The sequence below is a fragment of the Megalobrama amblycephala genome, linkage group LG22 (assembly GCF_018812025.1).
Source record: "Megalobrama amblycephala isolate DHTTF-2021 linkage group LG22, ASM1881202v1, whole genome shotgun sequence".
Taxonomy (NCBI): Eukaryota; Metazoa; Chordata; class Actinopteri; order Cypriniformes; family Xenocyprididae; genus Megalobrama; species Megalobrama amblycephala.
Window position 1 is genome coordinate 10,284,931 of NC_063065.1, and position 25,305 is coordinate 10,310,235.

General features: G+C 36.0%; 1 protein-coding gene across 1 annotated transcript; it reads right to left on the reverse strand.

Moving 5' to 3' along the window:
- On the reverse strand, positions 1-23,435 carry dlec1 (DLEC1 cilia and flagella associated protein). Its single transcript, XM_048175156.1, is given in 39 exon segments — positions 1-294; positions 515-626; positions 799-952; positions 1,939-2,106; positions 2,509-2,724; positions 2,860-2,929; positions 3,022-3,116; positions 3,197-3,316; positions 5,129-5,284; positions 5,406-5,620; positions 5,719-5,789; positions 5,862-5,977; positions 6,063-6,214; positions 6,299-6,357; positions 7,681-7,872; positions 7,999-8,117; positions 8,233-8,343; positions 8,841-8,932; positions 8,935-8,993; positions 9,141-9,271; positions 9,549-9,707; positions 9,846-9,976; positions 10,472-10,565; positions 10,649-10,805; positions 10,911-10,984; positions 11,283-11,475; positions 11,571-11,733; positions 13,060-13,150; positions 13,645-13,737; positions 15,683-15,819; positions 15,987-16,160; positions 16,485-16,572; positions 16,786-16,867; positions 18,449-18,666; positions 19,466-19,653; positions 19,743-19,853; positions 20,919-21,075; positions 22,366-22,506; positions 23,139-23,435. Coding segments are annotated over 39 exon segments (5,097 nt in total). The 5' UTR covers positions 23,223-23,435; the 3' UTR covers positions 1-140.
- Positions 23,436-25,305: the final 1,870 nt, after the last annotated feature.

Genomic DNA, 25,305 nt, shown 5'->3' on the forward strand with positions numbered 1-25,305 from the left:
TGAAATTTCTTATGTTCTTTAATCTTTTTTATAATTAAAAGAATAAATATTTCACAAATGCAACATTTTAAGTATACTGAGATCAGTTTCTAATCAAACTTGAATGTCTCTACAGAAAGGTATTTTTCTGTTTTTTGGTCTTATATGTGGAACTCGGTGTTGTATTGTCAGGTGTCAGATATTGGAGATACAAAACTCTCATCAAATGATCCACTTCCAATAACTTTAAGAACAAGTGGCGTCTCTCCAAGAACCCCCTGCACTGTGATGATTGTCCGGAACTCTTTCTGCTCACTATAAGGAAAATACTGTTAGTATAATGTTTATTATTTCACTGGCCTGCATCTGATTAAACAAATACAGTTATATAGTAGAGTATTCCTGAACTTTGAACTTCAAACTCAACCTAAACCTGAGGTATTACTTCACCCACTGCAGTTATATAAATTCATTATTAATTTCTTGAATTAAGTATTTTTTATTTTTTGTGAGTATCGGGTAAGGTAGACTATACCTTGCAGTGAAGCTGATCTGCAACAGCTGTTTACAGGACGGTGGATTCCCAAGAGGTTTCAACACACCAGAATCTGGACTCACCCTGAACACTTCATTATCACCTTCAGCATCTAGACACAAAACAAAACATGAGCTCAACTAGATACAAGGTAATTACCATGATTGTAACGATCACATGATAAAAGACTGGTTTAAAGGTGTAATCTGTTATTACTGCAAGTTTGTCAATGCTAATGCAACTACTGAACATGGTCATTCCACTCCAGTGCCAAATCATTTTACCTGTAAGTGCGGTCCAGTAGCTACAGGAGCCACCTCTGTTGTAGAGGTAGACCTCTTTGATATTTGTTTGTCCAACATAGCAGGTGCCAAAATCCACAGTGGCACTAGACAGGTGCAGTGTTGGTAATGCCAGATGAGCACGAAGGGACACTGTCTGAAACAGTGCAAACAGACAACAGTATTTAACAGAATTTGACATTAAAGAAACCTTGCTGCTAATTTATAACTATCTTGGTACAATATCATTCAAAAGTTTGGGGTCAGTAGGATTTTTTTTAATGATTTAAAAAAAAAAGTCTCTTATTCTCACCAAGGCTGCATTTATTTGACCAAAAATACGGTAAAATAAGTAATATTGTAAAATATTATTACAACTCAAAATAATTGGGTTTTTTTTTATTATTATTTGAATCTATGTAAAAATGTAATTTATTCCTGTGATGGCAAAGCTGAATTTTCAGCATCATTACTCCAGTCTTCAGTGTCACATGATCCTTCAGAAATCATTCTAATATGCTAATCTGCTGCCCAAGAAACATTTCTTATTATTATCAATATTGAAAACATTTGTGCTGCTTAATATTTTTGTGGACCTTTTTTCAGGATTCTTTGATGAATATAAAGTTCAAAAGAACAGCATTTATTTAAAATAGAATTCTGTGGCATTACAAATATATTTACTGTCACTTTTGATCAATTTAATTTATCCTTGCTGAATAAAAGTATAAATTTCTTTTTAAAAAATCTTACAGATGGTAATGTAGATTATCAAAAGTTTTCAAACTGGGGTCTGGGGACCAGTTAGAGGGAAAAAATTAAATTGATTTAAATTTAAATATAATAATATTTAATTAATAACATTTTTATTTATATTTATTCATATTATTTAAAAAAAGTCCAAATTTGACAATTACTTCTCTGTAAATACTGGCTTGAATGAGGCTATTGTTCCAGGACAATATGATTCCCACAAGATGGGGATGACATGGGGATATTATTACCCAACTTCGGGTGCGATAACTTTGAATAATGTCAGCTCTGTCATTAATACCAGCTTTGTGCACTTCCCAAAGTGCATTTTTTTCTGAGATTGGATCATTTTAAAAATTTAAAGAAAGCAAATTAAGCCTGTGTAGAGACCTGTTCACTGTTATTGCTGTATTGAATGGTCAAACTTTGCTGAAACTGTAGTGTCCTTTCTCCAACATCACTGCACAGAAGGGTAGCAGAGAGCTGAGCATCTGATTCCTCACATGATTCATTTAGACAGGTCAGAAGCGAAGCTGAATTATGGAAAGCCACCTTAACCTGCAAATTAAAAAGATCATTGAAACCATTTCTGGATCAGACTGACAAATGTTGAGGGATTTAGCACCTGTAAATATGGTGCTAAATGAGCAGGAACACAATCGGTGCTTCCGAAAACGTATACTTCCTTACTATATAGTATGCGAAAAACAGTACGGCAACAAAAGTATTTGAAAACCAAAGGCGAAAAGTACCCAGATTACCCATTACTTCCGCCAAGATTCTGAAATGCGCATCGATGGACACTTTACAATCCCATGAGGAAACAAGAGAGTAGTTTTGAATGGCGGTGAAGCGACGCAACTGACACCATAGGTCACAGTTGCAAAGTTTAAATCCAAACATAGTATATACCAACTATACAGTAAGCAAATATATTCAAATATGTATGTTAGCACAGACCTGCATTATGTGTTTAGGCTGTAACAGAAGCGATGTTTGCTCATCTCCTGGCCCAGAGAGTCCTTGTGTGTGTCTGTGAGAGGGTGAGTTGCCGATCATTTTATGGGTCTGTCGGGGCCGCAGCACTGAGAATGGGGGGGGTGTACTCATTCTGAAACTCAAGGCCATATCGGTATTGTTCTTCAGCTGGAATGTCCGAGAGATCATGGATTCCTTCTACACATAAAAAACGGAAAGACAAAAATATCTAGCTAAACCCTCACACCACCAACAGGCACTGTCATACTTAACTTGCTTGTCTTTCATTTGGATACATATTGTTATTAACTGCACCTGTGTGTGAGATGTTACCTCTAGTGTATCACTGGCAGCTGCAGTGAATTCCAGTACCTCTGAATCCTCTGCCATCTGCACTGACAAACTACACACACACACACACACAGTGGTTACTAGTGTTCTGTTCTATCATGTAAACTATTAAACATATGTGTATTAAACACATCTGCTACTCACATGGCAGGTTTTACATTCGCCTGCATGTCCAGCCTTAGAGGTTGTAGTTCATAGCCCTGGGTTCTCTCTACTTTGCCTGGAGTCAGTGACGCAAGCTACAAGATGAATAACATGGGTGCTGCATGATATTATCAGTAGTGTAAACGTATGGATTTCATTTCACATACTCACGTACCTTAGAGTCCAGAGTCATGAAACCCAAAGCATAACCCAAACATCTTTGATTGGCTGAACATGACAGGATCAGAGGAGTGAAAGACACGTGAATGGTGCTACTGCCCCCTGCTGGAACTACCTGTATTAAAGCAAGTATTAAAGGAATAGTTCATTTTTAAATAAACTTTTCCTGATAATTTACTCACCCCCATGTCATCCAAGATGTTCATGTCTTTCTTTCTTCAGTCAAAAAGAAATTAAAGTTTTTGATGAAAACATTCCAGGATTTTTCTCCTTATAGTGGACTTGAATGGGCACCAAACGAAGCGGGCAGTACACCTGTGGAGGGCAGTAATACACTTAGCAGCGTCTACACTGCTGGAATTCTAATAGAGAAGAAGAAGAAGAGAGCTAGTTCAAGATGAACATTTATGGTTAAAACTTATATAATTTTCAATTTTTTTCAGAAAATAAGCGATGGTTTCACTAGATAAGACCCTTAACTAGATAAGAATTCCTCATCTGGGATTATGTAGAACAATTTGAAGCTGCAGTGAAACTAATTATGACCTTCAATCGTTTGGTGCCCATTCAAGTCCACTATAAGGAGAAAAATCCTGGAATGTTTTCATCAAAAACTTTAATTTCTTTTCGACTGAAGAAAGAAAGACATGAACATCTTGGATGACATGGAGGTGAGTAAATTATCAGGAAAAGTTTATTTAAAAGTGAACTAATCCTTTAAATGTATGTAAAATATAATGTAACAGTGACTGTGAAAGCAGCATACATATTTGTATTACTGATAAATGCCTTTTTAATTATTGGCACATTATTATTTAATGTTGAGAATTTTTATTTGTAAATCTTATGAAAAAATGTTTAAATAAAAAATGTAAAGATTAACAACAAAATTACAGTTATTATTTATTAGTAGGTTAACTAAGCTATGCAAGAGGATTAGGGCCAAGCAATAATAAAAAATTAAAACCATCTTGAGATTAAAGTTTCGAGACTTTTCGAGAAAAAACTCGTTAAATTTCGAGAAAAAAGTCGAAATAAAATGTTGAGAATAAACTCATAATTTAATGAGTTTATTCTCAACATTTTATCTTGACCTTTTTCTCGAAATTTAACGAGTTTATTCTCAACATTTTATTTAGACTTTTTTCTTGAAATTTAACGACATTTCTCGTAATTTAACAACTTTTTTCTCGTAATTTAATGACTTTATTCAACATTTTACCTCGACTTTTTTCTCGAAATTTAACGAGTTTTTTTCTCGTAATTTAATGACTTTATTCAACATTTTACCTCGACTTTTTTCTCGAAATTTAACGAGTTTTTTTCTCGTAATTTAACGAGTTTATTCTCAGCATTTTATCTCGACTTTTTTTATCTCAAGTTTTTTCTCGTAATTTAATGAGTTTATTCTCAACATTTTATCTTGACCTTTTTCTCGAAATTTAACGAGTTTATTCTCAACATTTTATTTAGACTTTTTTCTCGAAATTTAACGACATTTCTCATAATTTAACGAATTTGTTCTCGTAATTTAACGACTTTTTTCTCGTAATTTAATGACTTTATTCAACATTTTATCTCGACTTTTTTCTCGAAATTTAACGAGTTTATTCTCAAAATTTTATCTCAACTTTTTTTTATCTCGAGTTTTTTTCTCGTAATTTAATGAGTTTATTCTCAACATTTTATTTAGACTTTTTTCTCGAAATTTAACAACTTTAATCTCGAGATGGTTTTATTTTTTTATTATTGCTTGGCCCTAATGCTCTTCCTCTTTTGACTCAGGCTGCCCATTCAGGCTTTCTCAAGCCAACATCAAAGTTTGTTCACAAACTTTAGCTTCTAGTTATTAATGTTTTACATTCAGATATGTAAATAAAACACATTCTAATGGAGACCTGGAACAATGCTGATCCCCATAACCTACAGTTTGCTGTGGAGTGATGCAGTATGGGTAGTCAGAGACATTCCCTTCATGAGGCTTCAGAAACACAGAGAACAGCTTCTTCACTGGAGCCAGAGACACAGAAGCCTCACTGCCTTCCTCTCCATCACATTCTTCCTCACTCTCTCCAAAATCATCCTATAAAACAGAAGAAAAATGTTTCAATAAGTGAAATGAAAAACTTTTTGGTTTGTGTAGTGAAGCTGCCCCAGAACAATCTGTTTTGGGATGTTGCCGTGAAAACTAAGGCAAGACTCACAGATTTGGTCATGAATGTCGAGCTTGTTCCTTCTCTGCTGGGGGTGTTGTTGTCATTCCATGTGGGCGGGAACATGACGGATGAGTCCAGCCCTCCAACAACCTCATTCCCATCTGCATCCTTCAGGGGAAAGGGCTCACCACATGCAACCAAGAGATCTATCAACTTACAATCGCCAACCTCTAAGTTGTAGGTCACCCAATCCAAACGGATATCTGAGAGGTTTCAGAAAATAGGCAGTTTTGAAATAAAAGTTAACAATTAGACATGAGAATGAGAAGCATTTGTAAACCTAATGTGATGAACTACTCACCAAACGGACTGGTGTTAATGAGCCGTAAAGAGCGTGACACAGTGTCTCCTCCAGAAACATGGCTTCCAAATCTGTCAATCATAAATTTCAAGGAATAATCTTTGCATGTGAACTACAACATCTAAAGTATCCTGAATACTGACCTTATAATCGGACCCTGGTTCTGATTGTCAGGCTGTGGTCCAATCATCTGAAAGTAAATAGGGCAGCCCCTCACAGACATCTGGATAGGAATGGGAGTTGGATCTAGATCTCCAACCTAAAAAATGTCATAAATTCACAAGAATTCATTGTAACTCAGCTGTTTGATTCGAGAAAGGCAAAATACTTATTGTGAAATGTACCTTGCATATAAGATTGTCCTGATAATCTCCCCACATATTGGTGAAAGCAGTGATATTGATGGTTTGACTCTCAAATGGGCCGAGCATTCCACTGTTTGGTTTAACAAAGAACGCTGCACCTCTTCCATGGGAAAGCAGACAGTTCACAAATTCTGAAAGCAAAGAAAATATATTTTTGACTTTGGTGTTTCACTTTCTCTGATACTGAAGAACAGAAAGGATTAGGATGCACTGACCATCATATGCTTTCTGCTGTATTTTTTTGGCCTGGACGGAGTGGAGAGGTGCACTGCTTCTGAATGAAAAGTCCAAATAATAAAAATAATGACTCTCAAATATAATTTAATACAGAAGAGGATTAGGGCCAAGCAATAATAAAAAAATAAAACCATCTCGAGATTAAAGTTGTTAAATTACGAGAAAAAACTTGAAAAGTCAAGATAAAATGTAATTTAACGTAATTTAACAAATTTGTTCTCATAATTTAACGACTTTTTCTCATAATTTAACGAGTTTATTCCCAACATTTTATCTCGACTTTTTTTCTCGAAATTTAACAACTTTTTTCTCATAATTTAACGAATTTGATCTCATAATCTAACAACTTTTTTCTCGTAATGTAATGACTTTATTCTCAACATTTTATCTCGACTTTTTTCTCGAAATTTAACGAGTTTATTCTCAACATTTTATTTCGACTTTTTTTCTCGAAATTTAACAAGTTTTTTATCGTAATTTAACGAATTTGTTCTCATAATCTAGCGACTTTTTTCTCGTAATTTAACGAATTTGTTCTCATAATCTAACAACTTTTTTCTCGTAATTTAATGACTTTATTCTCAACATTTTATCTCGACTTTTTTCTTGAAATTTAACGAGTTTTTTCTCGTAATTTAACGAGTTTTTTCTCATCATTTTATCTCGAATTTTTTCTCGAAATTTAAAGAGTTTTTTCTCGTAATTTAACGAGTTTTTTCTCAACATTTTATCTCGACTTTTTTCTCGAAATTTAACGAGTTTTTTCTCGTAATTTAATAAGTTTATTCTCAACATTTTATTTCGACTTTTTTCTCGAAATTTAACAACTTTAATCTCGAGATGATTTTATTTTTTTATTATTGCTTGGCCCTAATCCTCTTCCGTAATTTAAACTTAATTGATAAATCATTAAAAATTATATATAATGTTATACAACATTTGAAATGTTAAAATTTCAAATAAATGCTGTTCTTTTGAACTTCCTATTCATTAAAGAAAAAATTTGTCATGTTTTTTACAAAACTGTTAGCACAACTGTTTTCTATATTGATAATAATAAGAAACGTTTCCTGAGCACCAAATCAGCATATTTCTGAAGGATCATGTGACACTGAAGACAGGAGTAATGATGCTGAAAATTCAGCTTTTTCATCACAGGAATAAATTATATTTTAAAATATATTACAAAAAAAACATTTAAAAAAAAATATTATTTCACAATATAACAATAAATGCAGCCTTGATGAGCATAAGAGACTTCTTTCAAAAATATTTAAAAATCTTACCGAGTTATTTAACTTTTTAACATATTTTTGTATTGATACAAAACAATTAAGCAGACTCAAGCTATGCACTGTACCTTTCAGAGTTTTCATCCGATTGTGAAGGACAGTATCCAGTAAAGTACTCTGCCTCGACAGTGAACGGAGCAGGTATAGCAGTGTGATTATTTATCAGCAACTGCCGTTTGACTGATTTGCCAATGATGACTGGTTCATGCTCAGCAAAGTCCAGTGTGATTGGTTGGTGATTGTCATCACTTGAAGTAATGCTAGTTAAGTAACAGCGAAGAACACAGTGAGGTTGAAGCAATGCTTTGATTTATTTTTTTAAAAAGCTAAAAAAAAAAAAAAAAGACTAACCAAGAAATGTGAATATGAGGTAAATGTGTCTTTACCAGTCAGAAGGCAGTGAGTATGACACTCTGAGAGGTTTGGCTTTAGAAGAAAAGCCCAGTAATAATGGACTCTCCATTCCTTTTACTTCACAAACCGCAGCCACTTCAGTCAGTTCCTCCTAAAAACACATTTACAATAATGTGAGGAACAATATGTTGTACTGGAGCTTAAATTTCATCAAATGTTTAGTTTACAAGCTGTGGGTGTTAGAGTATTACAGTAGCAGCACGTACAACAGTGTGGGCGGTGAATGATACAGTGACTTCTGTTTTAGCATTGGGCTCCAAAGTGCCTGCAGAGGGATTGAAGTTTGCAGAGCAGAGAAGAGCTTGTTCACCTTGGAGCTGAGAGGGAGAGAAAACATTGAGAATGACACTGAGATTTATATTATTTGGTCCAACCTGTATAATATACCAGTTGAATTTTTCTGATTGGTTGACACACATTCCAAGATTGGACATAGTGAATTAAAAATTATGCAAAAATAAATTTGCATAACATGACTTTTTTACAGACATGATTTGTTTATTCCATGAGCAAAAATTGTGATCTCAACATGTCTGCCACTTTGGTTTTATTAGACTACTGATACAAGTCTTCATCTCATGTGACTTTATATGATCTTTAAACTTATTTGATTTATTGATGTTTTTTATGTGTAAAATTGTGTGTAATGAAGAAAAAATGACTGAGGGCTCTTAATTTTCAGTAAGTATGACCACATTATGGTTCAATATTATTTCATCATGTTCTTTCCAAACTAGTAACACTGGTATGGGTATTTTTAATAAGATAAAAACATCTTGAGATAAACACATTACATAAACTGCCACTTCCTCACCTTGCCCCAGGTGAAGTGGGCTGGCAGTAGTGTTTGGTTAAACAGGGTAACGCTGCCTGTCTGTGGAACACCTACATACAGATCAGCAAAACCAGCTCGCAGCTCAGCAAGCACACCTGAGGAGACTGGACGACCGCCCGTACAGAGAGGTGACTGAAGACAAACACAAATGCACACCTTCACTCCAATATGTGACAAAAGAGTAATAATAACATTTGGTAACATTCAAGTAGTTTTCTCTTCTTCTAGTTCTTACTGACATCTGCACAGTACAACAAATGATGTGACCCATTTCCTCACCATCCAGTGCCGTTGAGCACAGAAAGCAGTAGGACTGACTCAAAACAAAGACAGTACAGGGCTCTGAAGACCACATCCACACTGCAGGATGCCAGCGGAGGCAGCACACCTTTATTTGGATTGATATACACCTAAACACACATGCAGAAAAGAAGATACAAAAACTTTTTGTTATATTTTGTTATATAGCATGCAAACCAAATAAAAACTTATTTTTAAATATAATAATAATTATTATTAATATTATATCCTTTCATATTGATTTTACAAAATACTTTATTATATACATATATATATATATACATACACCTTTTTACAGTTATTTTACAAAGTAGTATTATATAATTATAATTTTATAAAATCATATGTAAATATTTTATTATATATTTTATTTTATATGTGTTGTACCAATCCCTTGATGGGCGGCTGGGTGTGGGACAGTTCTTCTAGGCTCCAGGGGGCATCTACCAGGCTGTTGTTGGTGATATGGATGGTAGAGGTGCTCTCATTTCCCATTTCCAGCAAACCAAAATCCAGACTGGGCACATTCACTGAGCAATGCGGACCCTGAGGCATCATATTAAAAATACTGCATATGAATTAAATTGTAAGACATAATTTCCTAAGGAGAACATTTGTGGTGGCCTTTACACAGCATACTGAGTTTAAATCAGTAGAGGGAAAAGAGATTCAAACACCTCTGACCTTAAATGTGACCTCAATGGCCAGTCCTACAGTTTTAGGATGGTGCTGAATGTGACACTGCAGGGTGGAGGTAAAATGACCAGGATTCCTTCCGGTCAGAACCAGCTCCATGTCAAGACACTCATTTATCTCTGTAAGCAACAACAGGTTCAGCATATTACTGTGTGTCATGTTAGAATACATTCATTTGTTCGTTTGTTTATTAATTAAAAGATTTATACTCTATTTTTGTATACTTGTACTCTAAGTTTGGGCTCTGTAAGATTTTTTTGTTTTTTTTGCTCACCAATGCTGCATTTATATGGTCAAAAATTCAGTAAAAACAGTAATATTGTGAAATATTATTATATTTTAAAATAAGCGTTTTAAACTGTAATTTATTCCTGTGACGGCTGCAGCCATTTTGGCAAACATCTTCAGTGTTGATCCTTCAGAAATCATTCTAATATGCTGATTTTGGTGCTCAAGAAGTCTTTATCGTCACTTTTGATCAATTTATTGAATCCTTGCTTAATAGTCAATTTCCTTCAAAAAAAAAAAAAATCTTACAGACCCCAAACTTTTGAATGGTAATGTATATCTGTTTGTTCATACATTAATTCACTGACACACTGCAATGCTCTGACCTATTTCTCCTGTTGAGGGCTCCACTTCAATGACGTGACAGTCAACAATACGCTCCCATTCAAAGTGAATGACTGATTTGCTGTGATTCCACATCTGAAACACACACAGACACAAAATATAAAAGCATGTGGTAAATTAAGAAAAGGAATCATTTTGACCTCTAGACTCAGCGCTACCTTGAATGTCCTGCGGATTGTGTTGTGTATGTATGTTTCGCCTGGTATTAAAACAGCATACGGCTCAAGAAGGATCTTATACGGCTCAGCAGAACCTTTCACTTCAAGCTCTAAAACGGTCACATCATTTACCTGGAGAGCTGTGTCGAGACATGTCCTGCAAATCAGCAAATATAAGTTTCTACATGTCATGTGCTTATTGATTGAAAAATTTTACATTTATGTTAAATGAATTTTAAATTCAAATATCAGTTCATTTCACCCATTATCACTGATTCTGGGTGGATTAGGAACATCCATGATCACCAAGCGGCAGACGCTGTGGTACTCTTTCAGCTGAGACAGAGAGAAAATAAGTGTTCAGAGGAATGCACATGTGTGTGTATAAGGGGCCATTCACACAGAATGCGTATTTTCCATTCCACTGCACTGCTTTTCCACTATTTTTCAATGTAAACACACACTAGATGGGCGTCTTTAACTGTTGCGCTCGCGTCTGAAAACGCGGTGTTCAAGTTAAAAGAAGTTTCGAAAAAATGTTCCACTGACCTGTGTCTCGCATTTTTAACAACAAAAGCGCATTCTGTGTAAACCAGCCCTAAGTGTGTTTATATGTGTGAGTGCACATACGTACATCCTTGGGACAGTATGTAAGCAGGAACTCATGTTCCTGTGCAGGGGTCAGGATGCCCATAACTGGACTGATGCTGAACACACTGTCTGGATCAAGATGATGCTGAATGCTGGAAGGGTTTAGAGCCTCTCCAGGCAACAAACATTGAAGGTTGGGCTTCATTATCTGCCAGTGGTATGGGAGCTCCAAGTGTCTACAGAGAAGCAAAATAATGATTCATAAATATAGCATTAAGTATCTACTGTATATACTAATCTGTGTTTACGCAGATGTGTGCAGGAAGCTCACGCATTGTTTTTTATGACCACCGTCTTCTGCAAGGTGGAATGTGTATTGGTTGGGTTGAATCTGACAAAATGGTCAGCTGTGATATCACACAACTCCCCAAACTCAGGCTGATCCTCTCCACCTGATACTGAAACCAGCTCCACAGTGACCAGCTGACCTGTGCCTGAGAAAATTTATTGAAACATGTATACATATATATCTTTGGAGGGTTTTGTGTTAGTCTACGTCTACATTAATCCAGATACATTTAAAAAAAAAAAAAAAAAAATCTCTACTTTTTGGCCTTTCATCCACACTAATAAGTTTTGGTAACACTTTATTTTAGGTTTTTTTAACTAGTTGCTTATTAGCATGCATATTACTAAAATATTGTCTATTTATGAGTGCTTATTAAGCACATATTAATGCCTTATTCTGCATGACCATATTCTACATTCTTAATTCTACCCAATACCTAAACTTAACAACTACCTTATTAACTATTAATAAGCAGTAAATTAGGAGTTTATTGAGGGAAAAGTCATATTTAATACTTTATATGTGTTCCCTATTCTAAAGTGTTACCAAAGCTTTTTGAAAATGCTCTCCCAAGTGGATGAATTTGAAAATGTAGCTTTTGCCCAGTAGTGTGGACTGTGAAAACAAAGGTATTTGAAAACGATGACACATTCAGTCATGTGACACATATTGTACCCATAGATATCTATGGTTATACCGGCATTGTTGTGCTTGCTATTCATTTTTATAGTGTTGTTAAAAAGAAATGTTACTTTGTACAATCTTCATATTACAGTCCAGCAAAGATACCTGCAGAGAATTCACTCAGTGATGAGGGCAAAAAATGAGGGCATTTGCGTTTTAATTGCATTTTAAGAGTGTGACCATACACTCTTAAAAATGATAGTGTCCAAAAGGGAGGGTTTCGCAGTGATGTCATAGAAGAACCATTTTTGGTTTTGCACAGAACCTTTCAGTGAAACCAACTTTCAGTGAAACCATTTTTTTCTTAGTGTAAAGAACTTTTGAATCATCTAAATAACCATTTTTCCACTATAAAGAGCCTTTTGTAGAAGGGAAAGGTTCTATGGATGTTAAAAGTCCTTCATGGAACCATAGATGCCAATAAAGAACCTATATTTAAGAATGTACATGGAATAGCGATTTTGAGTGCGACCTGGGCACACCAGAGAGTGGGGTGGATATTTTGCTAATAAAATGATTGTGCCAGAAGAATAGCATGAGAATTTTATTATGTTGGTATCATCTCAATGAGCTTTTATTACGTTTAATGCATGCGCAGTAAGATGAAACATTTCCTGACATTTCAGTATAAACGAGAAGCTTTTGGAAAAGGCTTGAAAATGCTAGTGTGGAAGCAGATAATTTTGAAATGAAAACACTATTGTCAAATGTAGACATGGTCTCAAATCTCAGAGAAGAAGTTCCTAACGTATTTACATATTTAAGTTTGGTTGAATTGACTCCTTACCTTGGAGGGTGATGTCCTTCACTTGACAGTTGTCACAGACAATGGTGAAGTCCTGAGAAATGATCTCAGCAGTTGTGGGGTAAAACACAACCTAAACAATAAGATAAATCCAAACATTTTGAGCAACATCAGTCTTTATGATTCACTGTATTCACAAGGTATGATAATAAGCATAAATCAGCATATTCATAGCCTTTAAGAATGTGTCTTTCTTTGCAAGTTTCTTAGGTGATAGCATGATGCACTACAAAATCTGAAAAAACCTTCTAAAAATCTGTTCAACCAACCACAAGTAATCGTAATTACAGTCACTAAAAAGTTACAATGAGGGTACAGGTTGGCTATACTATCTCACAAATGTATGAGGGCTGTCAATCAAATCAAAATAGAGAAAAATGCATATATTTTAAAAGTAAGATTAAACGAACTTTTGATAATGTGGAATCTAGAATCTAGAGGACATTTAGGTAATTTGTGTGAAACTGGTTAGCATGTACTATATAAGGTTTTCTTGGCTTTTGCTGCTGATTGAGTTGATTGGCTGTCAGCATCACAACCTGTGCTCTTCAGTCAGTAACATCTCACCTCAATGACAGTGGCCTGTCCAGGGAGAAGACCAAAAATACAAGGACTGATGGCAAAGGGAGGCTGTTCTGCGAAAGTAGACTTCACTGCAGACTGAGAAAAATCTATTAAAATTACTTCTCAGGATGGTTAACAATATACCAAGACAGATCAAAAGCAATCAAGGTTAAAGTCACAATGTAACAGACAGAGACAGGTCCTTTATTTCATATTGTGATATATTTTATCCCTGATTGTAAGAACGGGACGGGATTTAAATGGACTAAATGATTAGAGAAGTCTGACATATACGTCATAAGAGATAAGTCTGTTTAAAAATTATGAGCTCAAAAAAATTAAAACAATGTAGATCAATAACATGCAACAGATAGAGTGAACTTTTATTTCATTCTGACTTTAAGCCATTGTTTGTATTCAAGTTAAAATGTACAGCTAAAACTGGGTTTGCAATACTTTTTTTCTACTGTATATAACATAAGAAATATGAGATCTGTTGGAAGCTATAAATAATACTGTCAAAGAAAGGAATTAAAGGTGCCCTAGAACCAGTTTTAACAAGATGTATTATAAGTCTAAGGTGTCCCCTGAACGTGTCTGTGAAGTTTCAGCTCAAAATACCCCATAGTTTTTTTTTTTAATTAATTTTTTTAACTGCCTATTTTGGGGCATAATTATATATGCACCGATTCAGTGCGCGGCCCCTTTAAAATCTCGTGCTTTCCCCCGCCCCCGAGCTCTCGACTGCCTTAGGGGCCGTTCACACAGAACGCGTCTAAAAAAGCGAGACGTGGCGCTCAGGAGTGGTTTTAAAAAAAGCGCAGCGTAGAATGCGAGTGTCTCGAGACGCACTTTTGAGACGTGATGCAATAACGACAACAACGGAAATAATAGAAATAGGCAAACAGCAGAATTTACAGATACAAGTTTTGACATGGAAAAAAAGAAAATAAGATAATAATGAGCGCCTCCTCCGCCATGTTGCCGTCATATAAAACAGTTGTCATGCCAACTTGCTACTGTAAACAGAAGCTTGCAACGTTCGCCCCGCCTCCGAGTTCTTCTGATTGGTCCACTGATTTGGAACTGACATTGATGAGCGGCGCTGCATGTAAAAGTTGAAATTCTTTTAACACGGCGTCTTAAAAACGCACACTCATGTGAGAGGCGCTGCAAAAGACGCGAGGCGAGCGTAAAGGTCATGCACGTCCGTCAAGCACGTGTTTACACAGAAAAACAATGGGAAATAGAAAATTGGAATAGAAAAACGCGTTCTGTGTGAACGGCCCCTTAACCAGCATAAAAGTTCACACAGCTAATATAACCCTCAAAATGGATCTTTACAAAGTGTTCGTCATTCATGCTGCATGCATGCATCGATTCCTGTGAGTATAGTATTTATTTGGATGTTTACATTTGATTCTGAATGAGTTTGAGGCTGTGCTCCGTGGCTAACGGCTAATGCTACACTGTTGGATTTAATAATGAAAATAGCGACGGCTCTTTTGTCTCCGTGAATACAGTAAGAAACGATGGTAACTTTAACCACATTTAACAGTACATTAGCAACATGCTAATGAAACATTTAGAAAGACAATTTACAAATATCACTAAAAATATCATGATATCATGGATCATGTCAGTTATTATCGCTCCATCTGCCATTTTTCGTTATTGTTCTTTCTTGCTTACCTAGTCTGATGATTCAGCTGTGCACAGATCCAGACGTTAATACTGGCTGCCCTTGTCTAATGCTTGAACATGGGCTGGTATATGCAAATATTGGGGGCGTACATATTAATGATCCCGACTGTTATGTAACAGTGTTATGTTGAGATTCGCCTGTTTTTCGGAGGTCTTTTAAACAAATGAGATTTACATAAGAAGGAGGAAACAATGGTGTTTGAGACTCACTGTATGTCATTTCCATGTACTGAACTCTTGTTATTCATCTATGCCGAGGTAAATTCAATTTTTCATTCGATGGCACCTTTAAAACTATGAACTGAATGAGTTTTCAAGTCGACATTTGCTTGCTTACCCTGAGGCTTGAGGCAGGCCACTGTTTCTTAGGCATTACACAGAATGTTCCAGCACTCAGCCCTTCATTCCGACACAACACCTCCATAAACTTCACCCCTCCCGCCAGGCAGTAACCACAGTCTATGACAGCAGGCACTGGCACATAAAAAGTGGAGAGCCAATGATTCCATTCTTAATCCTTTTTTACTGATCAATAACAGATGAACATACTTTGAAAGTCATTTGGGTCCAAACAAACATTTTTGGGTGAACTATCTCTTTAAGAACTAGATGTTAAAAGAGTTAGGTTTATTTTGACTCACAAGTGAGTATTGGAGGGGGTCTTCGGGCCTCTATCGGTATAATGAGAGGATACGGCAACTGCGTCTCCACAACTAGAGCGTCCTCATAGTCAGCCAGAGAGTCTGGAGCAAAACGCACCATATACTGGCAGCTCATTCCAGGAGCGACAATCCCTCCCTCACCAGGGAATCTGCCTGTTGAACATAAAGCTTTGTTATAATATTTCTTATCTTGATACCAAAAAAACTGAAATCACATTAGGTATGGCAGTAATTTTTCACATTTTTAACAGTAGATGTCACTGTTTTACTATTCTGCCACCTGAAGCTGCAGGGTAAATACCAAAGTAATTTTTTTAATATAATTCCTCAGTCAGAATCTTGTGATATTCAGTACCAGGCAGAGATAACCTTGCCATTTCCTCTAGCACTGCTACAAAATGCCTAACAGATTCAATGGAAACCTTCTGCCAACATAAATGAGCCTTTCATGAGGTCAGCAGGTACTTTGAGACTCACCCAAACCAACAGAGAAGTGTGGCGAGGTTGGAGGAATCATTCGAATGTGACGGCTGGTCGCAGTCATGTTTTTGAGTTCCACCGCAGTCTACCGAAAACAGAAGGCACTATTAAGAACTGAAAATATACCAAACTGGAAACCATTCAGTAGGGAAAATCTAAAGAGCATTTACAGTAGGAGTCATGTAGTAAACAGTAAAAAAACATGCAGTATACAGTGAAAACATGTTTATAATGTGGAATCAAGACAATTATTCATTCAAATACACCAAAATAAATGAAATATAAGGTGCTTTTATACCTCATAGACATGTCCTACTCTGTAGTCAGTGAAGAAGATCACAGGTGGATTTGCAGTGAAGATGGGAGCGGGACCCTCAGGACTTATATTAAAAGATAGAATTTTGTGAACACAATTTGAGCTTACATTAAAGGGATAGTTCACCCAAAAATGAGAATTATCCCATGATTCACTCACCCTCAAGCCATCTTAGGTTTAAAAGACTATGTTCTACTGCCATGTATGGCCGTCTGCCGGAAGCTAGTTATTTTAGCTTATAAAGTTTTAAATATGGATATTTTTCTTACAAAAACCCATCGCTTCACTTCAGAAGGCCTTTATTAACCCCCTGGAGCTGTATGGATTATTTTTATGATGGATGGATGCATTTTTTGGACTTCAAAACCACGCCCCCCATTCACTACCATTATAAAGCTTAGAAGGGATATTTTTAAATATATATCTGACTGTGTTTGGCTGAAAGAAGATAGTCATATACACCTAGGATGGCTTGAGGATCATTTTAATTTTTGTATCCTAAACTGAAATGCCTTAATTATTAAATCAATATTCTAAAAAAAAAATCCAGAATCCAACAGTTTTGTCCCATAAGTGTCCATCATTTTACTTGCAATAAGCAACAATTTTTAATCCTTTTATGCGTATTATGCTGACATTACATTCTCATATTAATGTATAAATTACATATTAACTGACAGAATACATGTGTGCACTTAGAAATTATTTTGTTACACTACAGGGTCATTTAAAAACAAACAAGCAAAAAGGGTGTTTAAAAATGGTGACCAGTCACAGAACCTAAAATATACACTACGGTCATAAATATTTGAACATAAAATCTTTTGTGTCAACTGCCCAGCTATAAAATATGTCATTCAAACAGGATCTTTTGTTCTATTGTTGACTGCCAAGAAGCAGAAAACAGGAACTGCACAGAGCTCATTGACTCAAAATGCTGAAAGAGTCAGCTGAGGCATTTTTGATAGTCTTGTGATTCTTTTTGCTGCTGTGAAGGGAAAACCTCATTTAAATTGCCAGAAACACTCCAGTTGGGCCAGACAAGTGAAACAGACAGAGGACTGATTCATTTGTAATCCAGTCTTCTCTCTGATTATCACCACCTGGCATGCTGATGTGTGCTTGGGGACAATAAGGTCAACAAAGGACGATAAATAAAAAAGCTATTAAGGCTGCATGGCTGGTAATATTACTAATATTACTGGTTTGCAATATCATGTTGTGTTTTTCTACATAGGTCATCAAAAAATATATCACAAAACATACAGGCAGCTTTTATAATATATGGCAGACAATAGAGTGTGATCTGTATCTTGAGTGCTCATGAGTATTATATTTCCCCTACCCAAGCTGCACAAATATTGTGGCACTAATGGTTGAATAAAGCTGTCCAAAATGCAAACAATGCAATAACAAAGAACAAGCTTTTCAGGGATTAAAAGATAAGCCATTAAGTCAACCAATTTGATAGGATAGTATTGAATCAAAGCTGTTGTTGCCCAATGGAAGATGGGAAAAAGGTTTGAAATTAAATTATTGAATTGAATTAATTAAATTGTAAGTGTGTGTGTGGGGGGGGTCAAAAAGGTGACTAAAATTATCTTACCCAAGAAAACACACATTAAAATCAAATGGAGAGGCATACCTCTCTTTGACAGTCTTCTTCCTGCCCTTTCCCACATTCTCCGGCCTCTTCCCTGGCATGATGAGAGACTTTCCCCCACGCTGGGCATTTGGAAGCAGGAAGCGAGGGTTGCGCAGGAACTTATGCCGGTCTTTGTGCTGCTGCAGGGAAGCCCTGTCTTCTGCCTGACTCCGAGCACTGGGCTTCTCCATCCAAGAGGCCTTATGCTCCACACCTAGCTTGAGTTGAAAAATTGGAAAAACAATTAATAATACTTTTCTTTTTTTTTTAAATGAACATCAGGATTTTAGGATAATTAAAAATGTATTTGAATGTACAGTATAAGGGAACATATTTTAGTTGGTATGAATGGGCACTGTTTCTTTCATTTTTAAACCACCTTCTTGCCTGTAATACTTTTTATATGATTGTGCAGTGATACAATAATTAAAAAATTACAGAATTTTAATATGAAGTATATTTAATATTTATAATATAGGTAAGACTTTACAATAAGGTCTCAATTGTTAACATGAGTTAATGAATTAACAATATATTTTTACAGCATTTATTAACCTTTGATACTGTAAGTTAAAAAATGTTTTCCTGTTTAGTTCACAGTGCATTGTTAACAGATACAACTTTGGGAAAAATGTGGTAGTAAATGTTCAGATTAACATTAAGTAAGATTAATAAATGCTGCAGAAGTATTGTTCATTTTAGTTCATGTTAACTAATGTAGTTAAATAACATTCACCAATGAAACCTTTCTTGTGTTACCATAATATTTCTAATATTAAAATACAAAAAATAACGTGCAATGTTAAAATTCCAAGCAAAATAGTTACAAACAAAATTGTAGTGTCTATGTGCAAAGCTTGTTATATCTATGTATACAGTATGTGAACTAGCATTAACATTGTTTGTTGCGTTATTTGGGGTCTAGTCTTTTAAAGAAGGTGATGACGTACCAAAACATATAAAGCTCATTCTACTCCCTTTGATATGAGGAAAACAGTATAATATTTATGGAAAAACCTCAGTGCCCTTGATGGAGCTGGACTCTGGAGAGGAAGGGAGCGTAAGTGTCTCCTCTGATAGTTCCAGCAGGCTCTGGGCCGTTTGTGCGGGTGGGGGGAGAGGAGTGTAACCATCATCCTGTGGTTCGGTGCTGATGTGCATATTATAGGAGATAGTTGGCTGGGCAAAGCCTGGAGTGAACTTGCCTGTAACAAATGAGAAAATGACAGTATTATGATATACGTGATCTGACTGTTTGAGTATGTTTTCACTTTATAGGTCGGTGAAATATTACCTTTTGGGATTTTAACAATTGGGGTGTGGACTGTTGTATAATCCAGTGGACAAATCAAGTTGTTGCTTCTGAGAAGCTCACTGTCCACACACCACTTGAAGGCTGATTTAACTTTGGAGACATAGAGGATTGCTCTGTTTACATGGGTTTTCATGTCATAAGACTACTAAAGGCTGGAATACACTACACAATTTTTGCCCCAATTTGCAGTGTGATTAAGTCAAAAATAGTTGCCAAAAGTCTGCGCCAGTCGACAGATTGAAAGAATGTGAGTATGTTGTGTTCAGAACTATTTGAAAGTCTGGTAGTTTATGATCCTCAGTAGTTTAGTGTATGATGCCCAATTTTTCTCTGTAACCATTTACAAAGTCGTACGTCTGGATCTGTGCACAACCAAATCATCAGACTAGGTAAGCAAGCAAGAACAATAGTGAAAAATGGCAGATGGAGCAATAATAACTGACATGATCCATGATAACATGATATTTTTAGTGATATTTGTGAACTGCTTTTCTAAATGTTTCGTTAGCATGTTGCTAATGTACTGTTAAATGTGGTTAAAGTTACCATCGGTTATTACTGTATTCACGGAGACAAGAGAGCCGTTGCTATTTTCATTTTTAAACACTTGCAGTCTGTATAATGCATAAACACAACTTCATTCTTTATAAATCTCTCCAACAGAGTAGCATTAGCCGTTAGCCACGGAGCACTATCAAACTCATTCAAAATCAGAAGTAAACAATATAACAGTATACAATACTCACATAATCCGACGCATGCATGCCGCATGCATGACGAACACTTTGTAAAGATCCATTTTGAGGGTTATATTAGCTGTGTAAACTTTGTTAAGGCACTGTTCAAGGCAAGCGCGAGCTCTGTGGGCATGGACCACGGGATTTAAAGGGGCCGCAGCATAAAATCGGCGCGTTTATAATGATGCCCCAAAATAGGCAGTTAAAAAAATTTATAAAAAAAATATATGGGGTATTTTGATCTGAAACTTCACAGACACATTCAGGGGACACCTTAGACTTATATTACATCTTTTAAAAACATAATCTAGGGCACCTTTAAAATCTGTTCAGATCTAAAAGTCATGTAGTGTATTCCAGCCTTAACTAACTGATTGACAGACTGTGGATAGTAAAAATAATGGGTTGTTTAATGTACCTGGGGGGAGGCCCAGCTGATGGTAGGCCTCACCCACTTCTTCCATGATTTTGTTGTGATCATGCTCCTCTTTTGCAGCAGCTTGCAGACGGCCCTGTATGATGTGTGTCTCCAGCATATCTGCGTTCTGAATCCGTCTGTTGTATTCAGAATGCACCTGACAAAATCATAATTTAGATGATACAAATCGGATAAAACAAGAATTAAATAAGAATTGAGTAGCTAAAAGTTTGGGTCATGACAACTCTCAGAGTGTTTGGCTTGGTAATGGATATGACAATGTTGATATGTTTGGTCTTGGCGGAATAGATCTGCTACGCTGCTGCTGCTGTTATTGCTGCTGCTGTTAGTTATTGCTGCTTCTGCTGCTGCAGATCAAGTATGGGACTTGCTACATGCCAATACGACACGCTGCTGTGAGCAAGCAAGACATGCTGCTGCTGCTGTAAAATATAGCATACATGAAGCAGATGCATAGCAGATCTATACAGGTGGAGCTGGGGAAGGTGGAGGGCTGCAACTGCAACAGCAAACACTGACCGAGTATTAGAAGGTTGAGCAGCGAGCTCATTGGCTACTGATACAGCAGGAACCAATCAGCTGTGCTCTACAGAGAATGATTGAGTTAAAGACCTATCAGCCTGTGCAATCTAGAGTTTCATGACAGAACTTTGTATTACGCAGCACAACTGTTTTCAGTAATGATAATAAAAAAAATTCTTGAGCACTAAATCAGCATATTAGAATGATTTCTGAAGGATCATGTGACACTGAAGACTATAGAGTAATGGTTGCTGAAAATTCAATTACATTTTAAAAAATATATTAAAATAGAAAACCATTATTTTAAAGTGTAATAATAATATATCACAATATTACTGTTTTTTTGTTTTTGTTTGTTTTTTTGGTGGCAGAGAGAGCTCAACATCCTGCAACTGAAGAAAACACATGCAAACAGAAAATAAAAACACCAGCAAATTAAGAAAATATCTTCATCAGTTTGACTAACATATGCTGCAAATACTCACAAAACAACAAAATACAGAAACGCTCTGCAAATAGCATGGCATAGACCCCAACAAGTGACGAACCTGGTGCTTATTGCTTATTGTTCAGTGTTTACTCGTCAGTGGTGTTGATGATGACATGAAATGTGAGTTTTTTTGTTTATTTTAACATCCTGATCGTATGTGCGTTGTGAGTACTTGCAGCACATTTGTTGTCAAACTGATGAAGATGTTTTCTTAATTTGCTGGTGTTTTTTCTATTTGCATGTTTTCTTCAGTTGCAGTGTGTTCGTTTTTTACTATATTTGTGATCAAATAACTGTATCCTAGTTGAAGATAAGAGACTTCTTCCAAAAAAAAAAAAAACATTAAATAATCTTACAGACCCTAAACGTTTATAGTGTATCGGATTTTGTTCAGTGATGTGACAGGAGAGGCACCTGTTGTAGCTCCTCCACATATTTCTCGTGGTAGTTGTTGCCTCCTCTGCGAGATTTACTGAGATTAGAAACAGTGTCCTTCCCAATCACCTCTATGGTGTAAAGGTCGCTGAATATGCTGGCCAGGAGATGAGAAATGTCCTGTACACACAAAACCAATCACTCTCAAAAATATGAAATCTTCTATATCTTATAGGGATATCTTATAGACTTGTTTAGTGACCATTGAAAATTATATTTAATGCCTGGCTGAATTTCTACATAACATTGCGTTCCACGGAATAAAGTCATGCTCAGGTGAAAAAACACTATAGTAATTTATAGTAAATACTATAGTGTTTTTGAACCATACTATAGTAAAGTACTTGAATTAATTTATTGTGGTATTTCTATAGTTGCTGTGATAATATAACAACTATAGTAATACAAACACATTACTTTACCCAATATTGTACTAAGTTTTATAACTTTAGGGTATATTATACTACAATATACACTACTGTAGTAAAAAAAATAAAGTATACTACAGTATTTATAACAGTTTATCATTTCACTAATAATACAGTATGCCGTAGCATTCATTACTAAGTGTTGTAAATACTATAATATATACAGTATACTACAATTTACTATAGTATGGTTCAAAAACACTATAATATTTACTATAGTATTTTTGTATGAAACAACATAAATGATGACACAATTTGCCAGTTTGACAGATTACTAGTCAAACTGTTAAAATGAATTGCAGTGGTCAGAAGTCATTCTCTTACCTGAGTTGTCTTTGATGCTGGCTTGTGTCGGTTCATAGAGGGTTCAGAGCTCTTTAGTGCGTTTAGTTTAGTTTCATCGGCCATTATTTTGTCGTGAAAAGGAGTGTAAATACTGAAACGCAAGTATTTCTGTAAGCTCGGGCGCGTGAGGTGCGTATAGCGAAGGAAGTTATGGTGATATTTTATGTAAACGTCCCATAGATGCTAATATGTCTAATATAAAACGGAAATGCACAAATTAAAAATACGCTATGACACCATGGAGTTTCCTTTACTACATTGACAGACATGTTTGTTTAGGACGTCACCATGGTAACATAGCGCGCCTCTAAAGCTCAGCATCCAATGAGATTTACTTAAACCACAAAATGTAGACTACTGTTTGAGGTCAGTAAGATTTTTTTGAAGAAACTAGTAGTTTTATTCAGCAAGGATGCTTTTAATTGATCAAAAGTGGGCCTAACAGAAATGAATAATGTTACAAAAGATTTATATTTAATATAAATGCTGTTCTTTTGAACTTTATATTAATCAAAGAAAAGTAATGTATTACGGTCTCCACAAAAACATCAAGCAGCACAAGTGTAGTCAACAATGATAATAATAAGACATTTTTCTTCAGCAGAAAATCAGCATATTAAAATGATTTCTGTATACACATATATACAACTTCAAGCATAACATTATGACCACCTTCCTAATATTGTGTTGGTCCCCCTTTTGCTGCCAAAACAGTCCTGACCCGTCAAGGCATCTGACTTGTTTGTTCAGCACATCCCACAGACGCTCAATTGGATTGAGATCTGGGGAACTTGGAGGTCATCAACACCTCAAACTCGTTGTTGTGCTCCTCAAACCATTCCTGAACCATTTTAGCTTTGTGGCAGGGCGCATTATCCTGCTGAAAGAGGCCACAGCCACCAGAGAATACCGTTTCCATGAAAGGGTGTACATGGTGTGCAACAGTGCTTAGGTAGGTGATTCATCAGACCAGGCCACCTTCTTCCATTGCTCCGTGATCCGGTTCTGATGTTCACTGTTGGTGCTTTCGGCGGCGGACAGGGGTCAATATGGGCACCCTGACTGGTCTGCGGCTATGCAGCCCCATATGCAACAAACTGCGATGCACTGTGTGTTCTGACACCTTTCTATCAGAACCAGCACTTGGAGGCCAAGTCAACACCTCAAACTCGTTGTTGTGCACCCCACAACACCACACAAGAGCTGCCGTTTTGGAGATGCTCTAACCCAGTCGTCTAGCCATCACAATTTGGCCCTTGTCAAACTCACTCAAATCCTTACGCTTGCCCATTTTTCCTGCTTCTAACACATCAACTTTGAGGACAAAATGTTCACTTGCTGCCTAATATATGCCACCCACTAACAGGTGCCATGATGAAGAGATAATCAGTGTTATTCAATTCACCTGTCAGTGGTCATTAAGTTATGCCTGATCGTATGAATATATATATTTTACATGTGCTTAATCACGATTAATCAATTTGACAGCACTAGTTTTAAATATATAATTTATACAATTAAGTAACTTAAAAGCTAAAGTCACTGAGATGATATGTACCTGGCCATATATAAATGACAAAACATGTTAACCAATCCAAAAATAACATGCACACAGTGCACACCTATGCATACCTGTAGATCAGGTATGCCTTGGCAGTTTTGAAGGGTGTGCTAAAAGCTGCCAGGCAGGATGATTTTCAAATCCCCATCATCAAAAATCAAAGAGAAAGTGTTCAAGTGCCACTAGACTCACCTGTGGCCTGTGAAGCTTGAGTTCATAGATTTCTTTATCTAACCTTTGTTTGTTGCTTCACACCCTGCAAGACAAAATTAGATTGCTCCTGTTCGCTTACCACGTAGATTGGCAGTGTTCTGATTTGTCCCATGAAGCAACACAATCACTAAAAATAAATCAATATGCAACATTTAACACCAAAACAACCACCAAACAAATATTTAATAAGTAGTAATATTTTAATAACATATCTTTTTTAATTATTGTTTTACAGTACACTCTTAAAAATAAATTTTCTTTATTGGCATGCCAATACCTTTTCAATGCACAAAAGGTTCTGTATACTGGAAAAAAGTTCTTTAGTTTATAAAATGTTCTTCACACTTAGAAAAAATGGTGCTTTTAAGAACT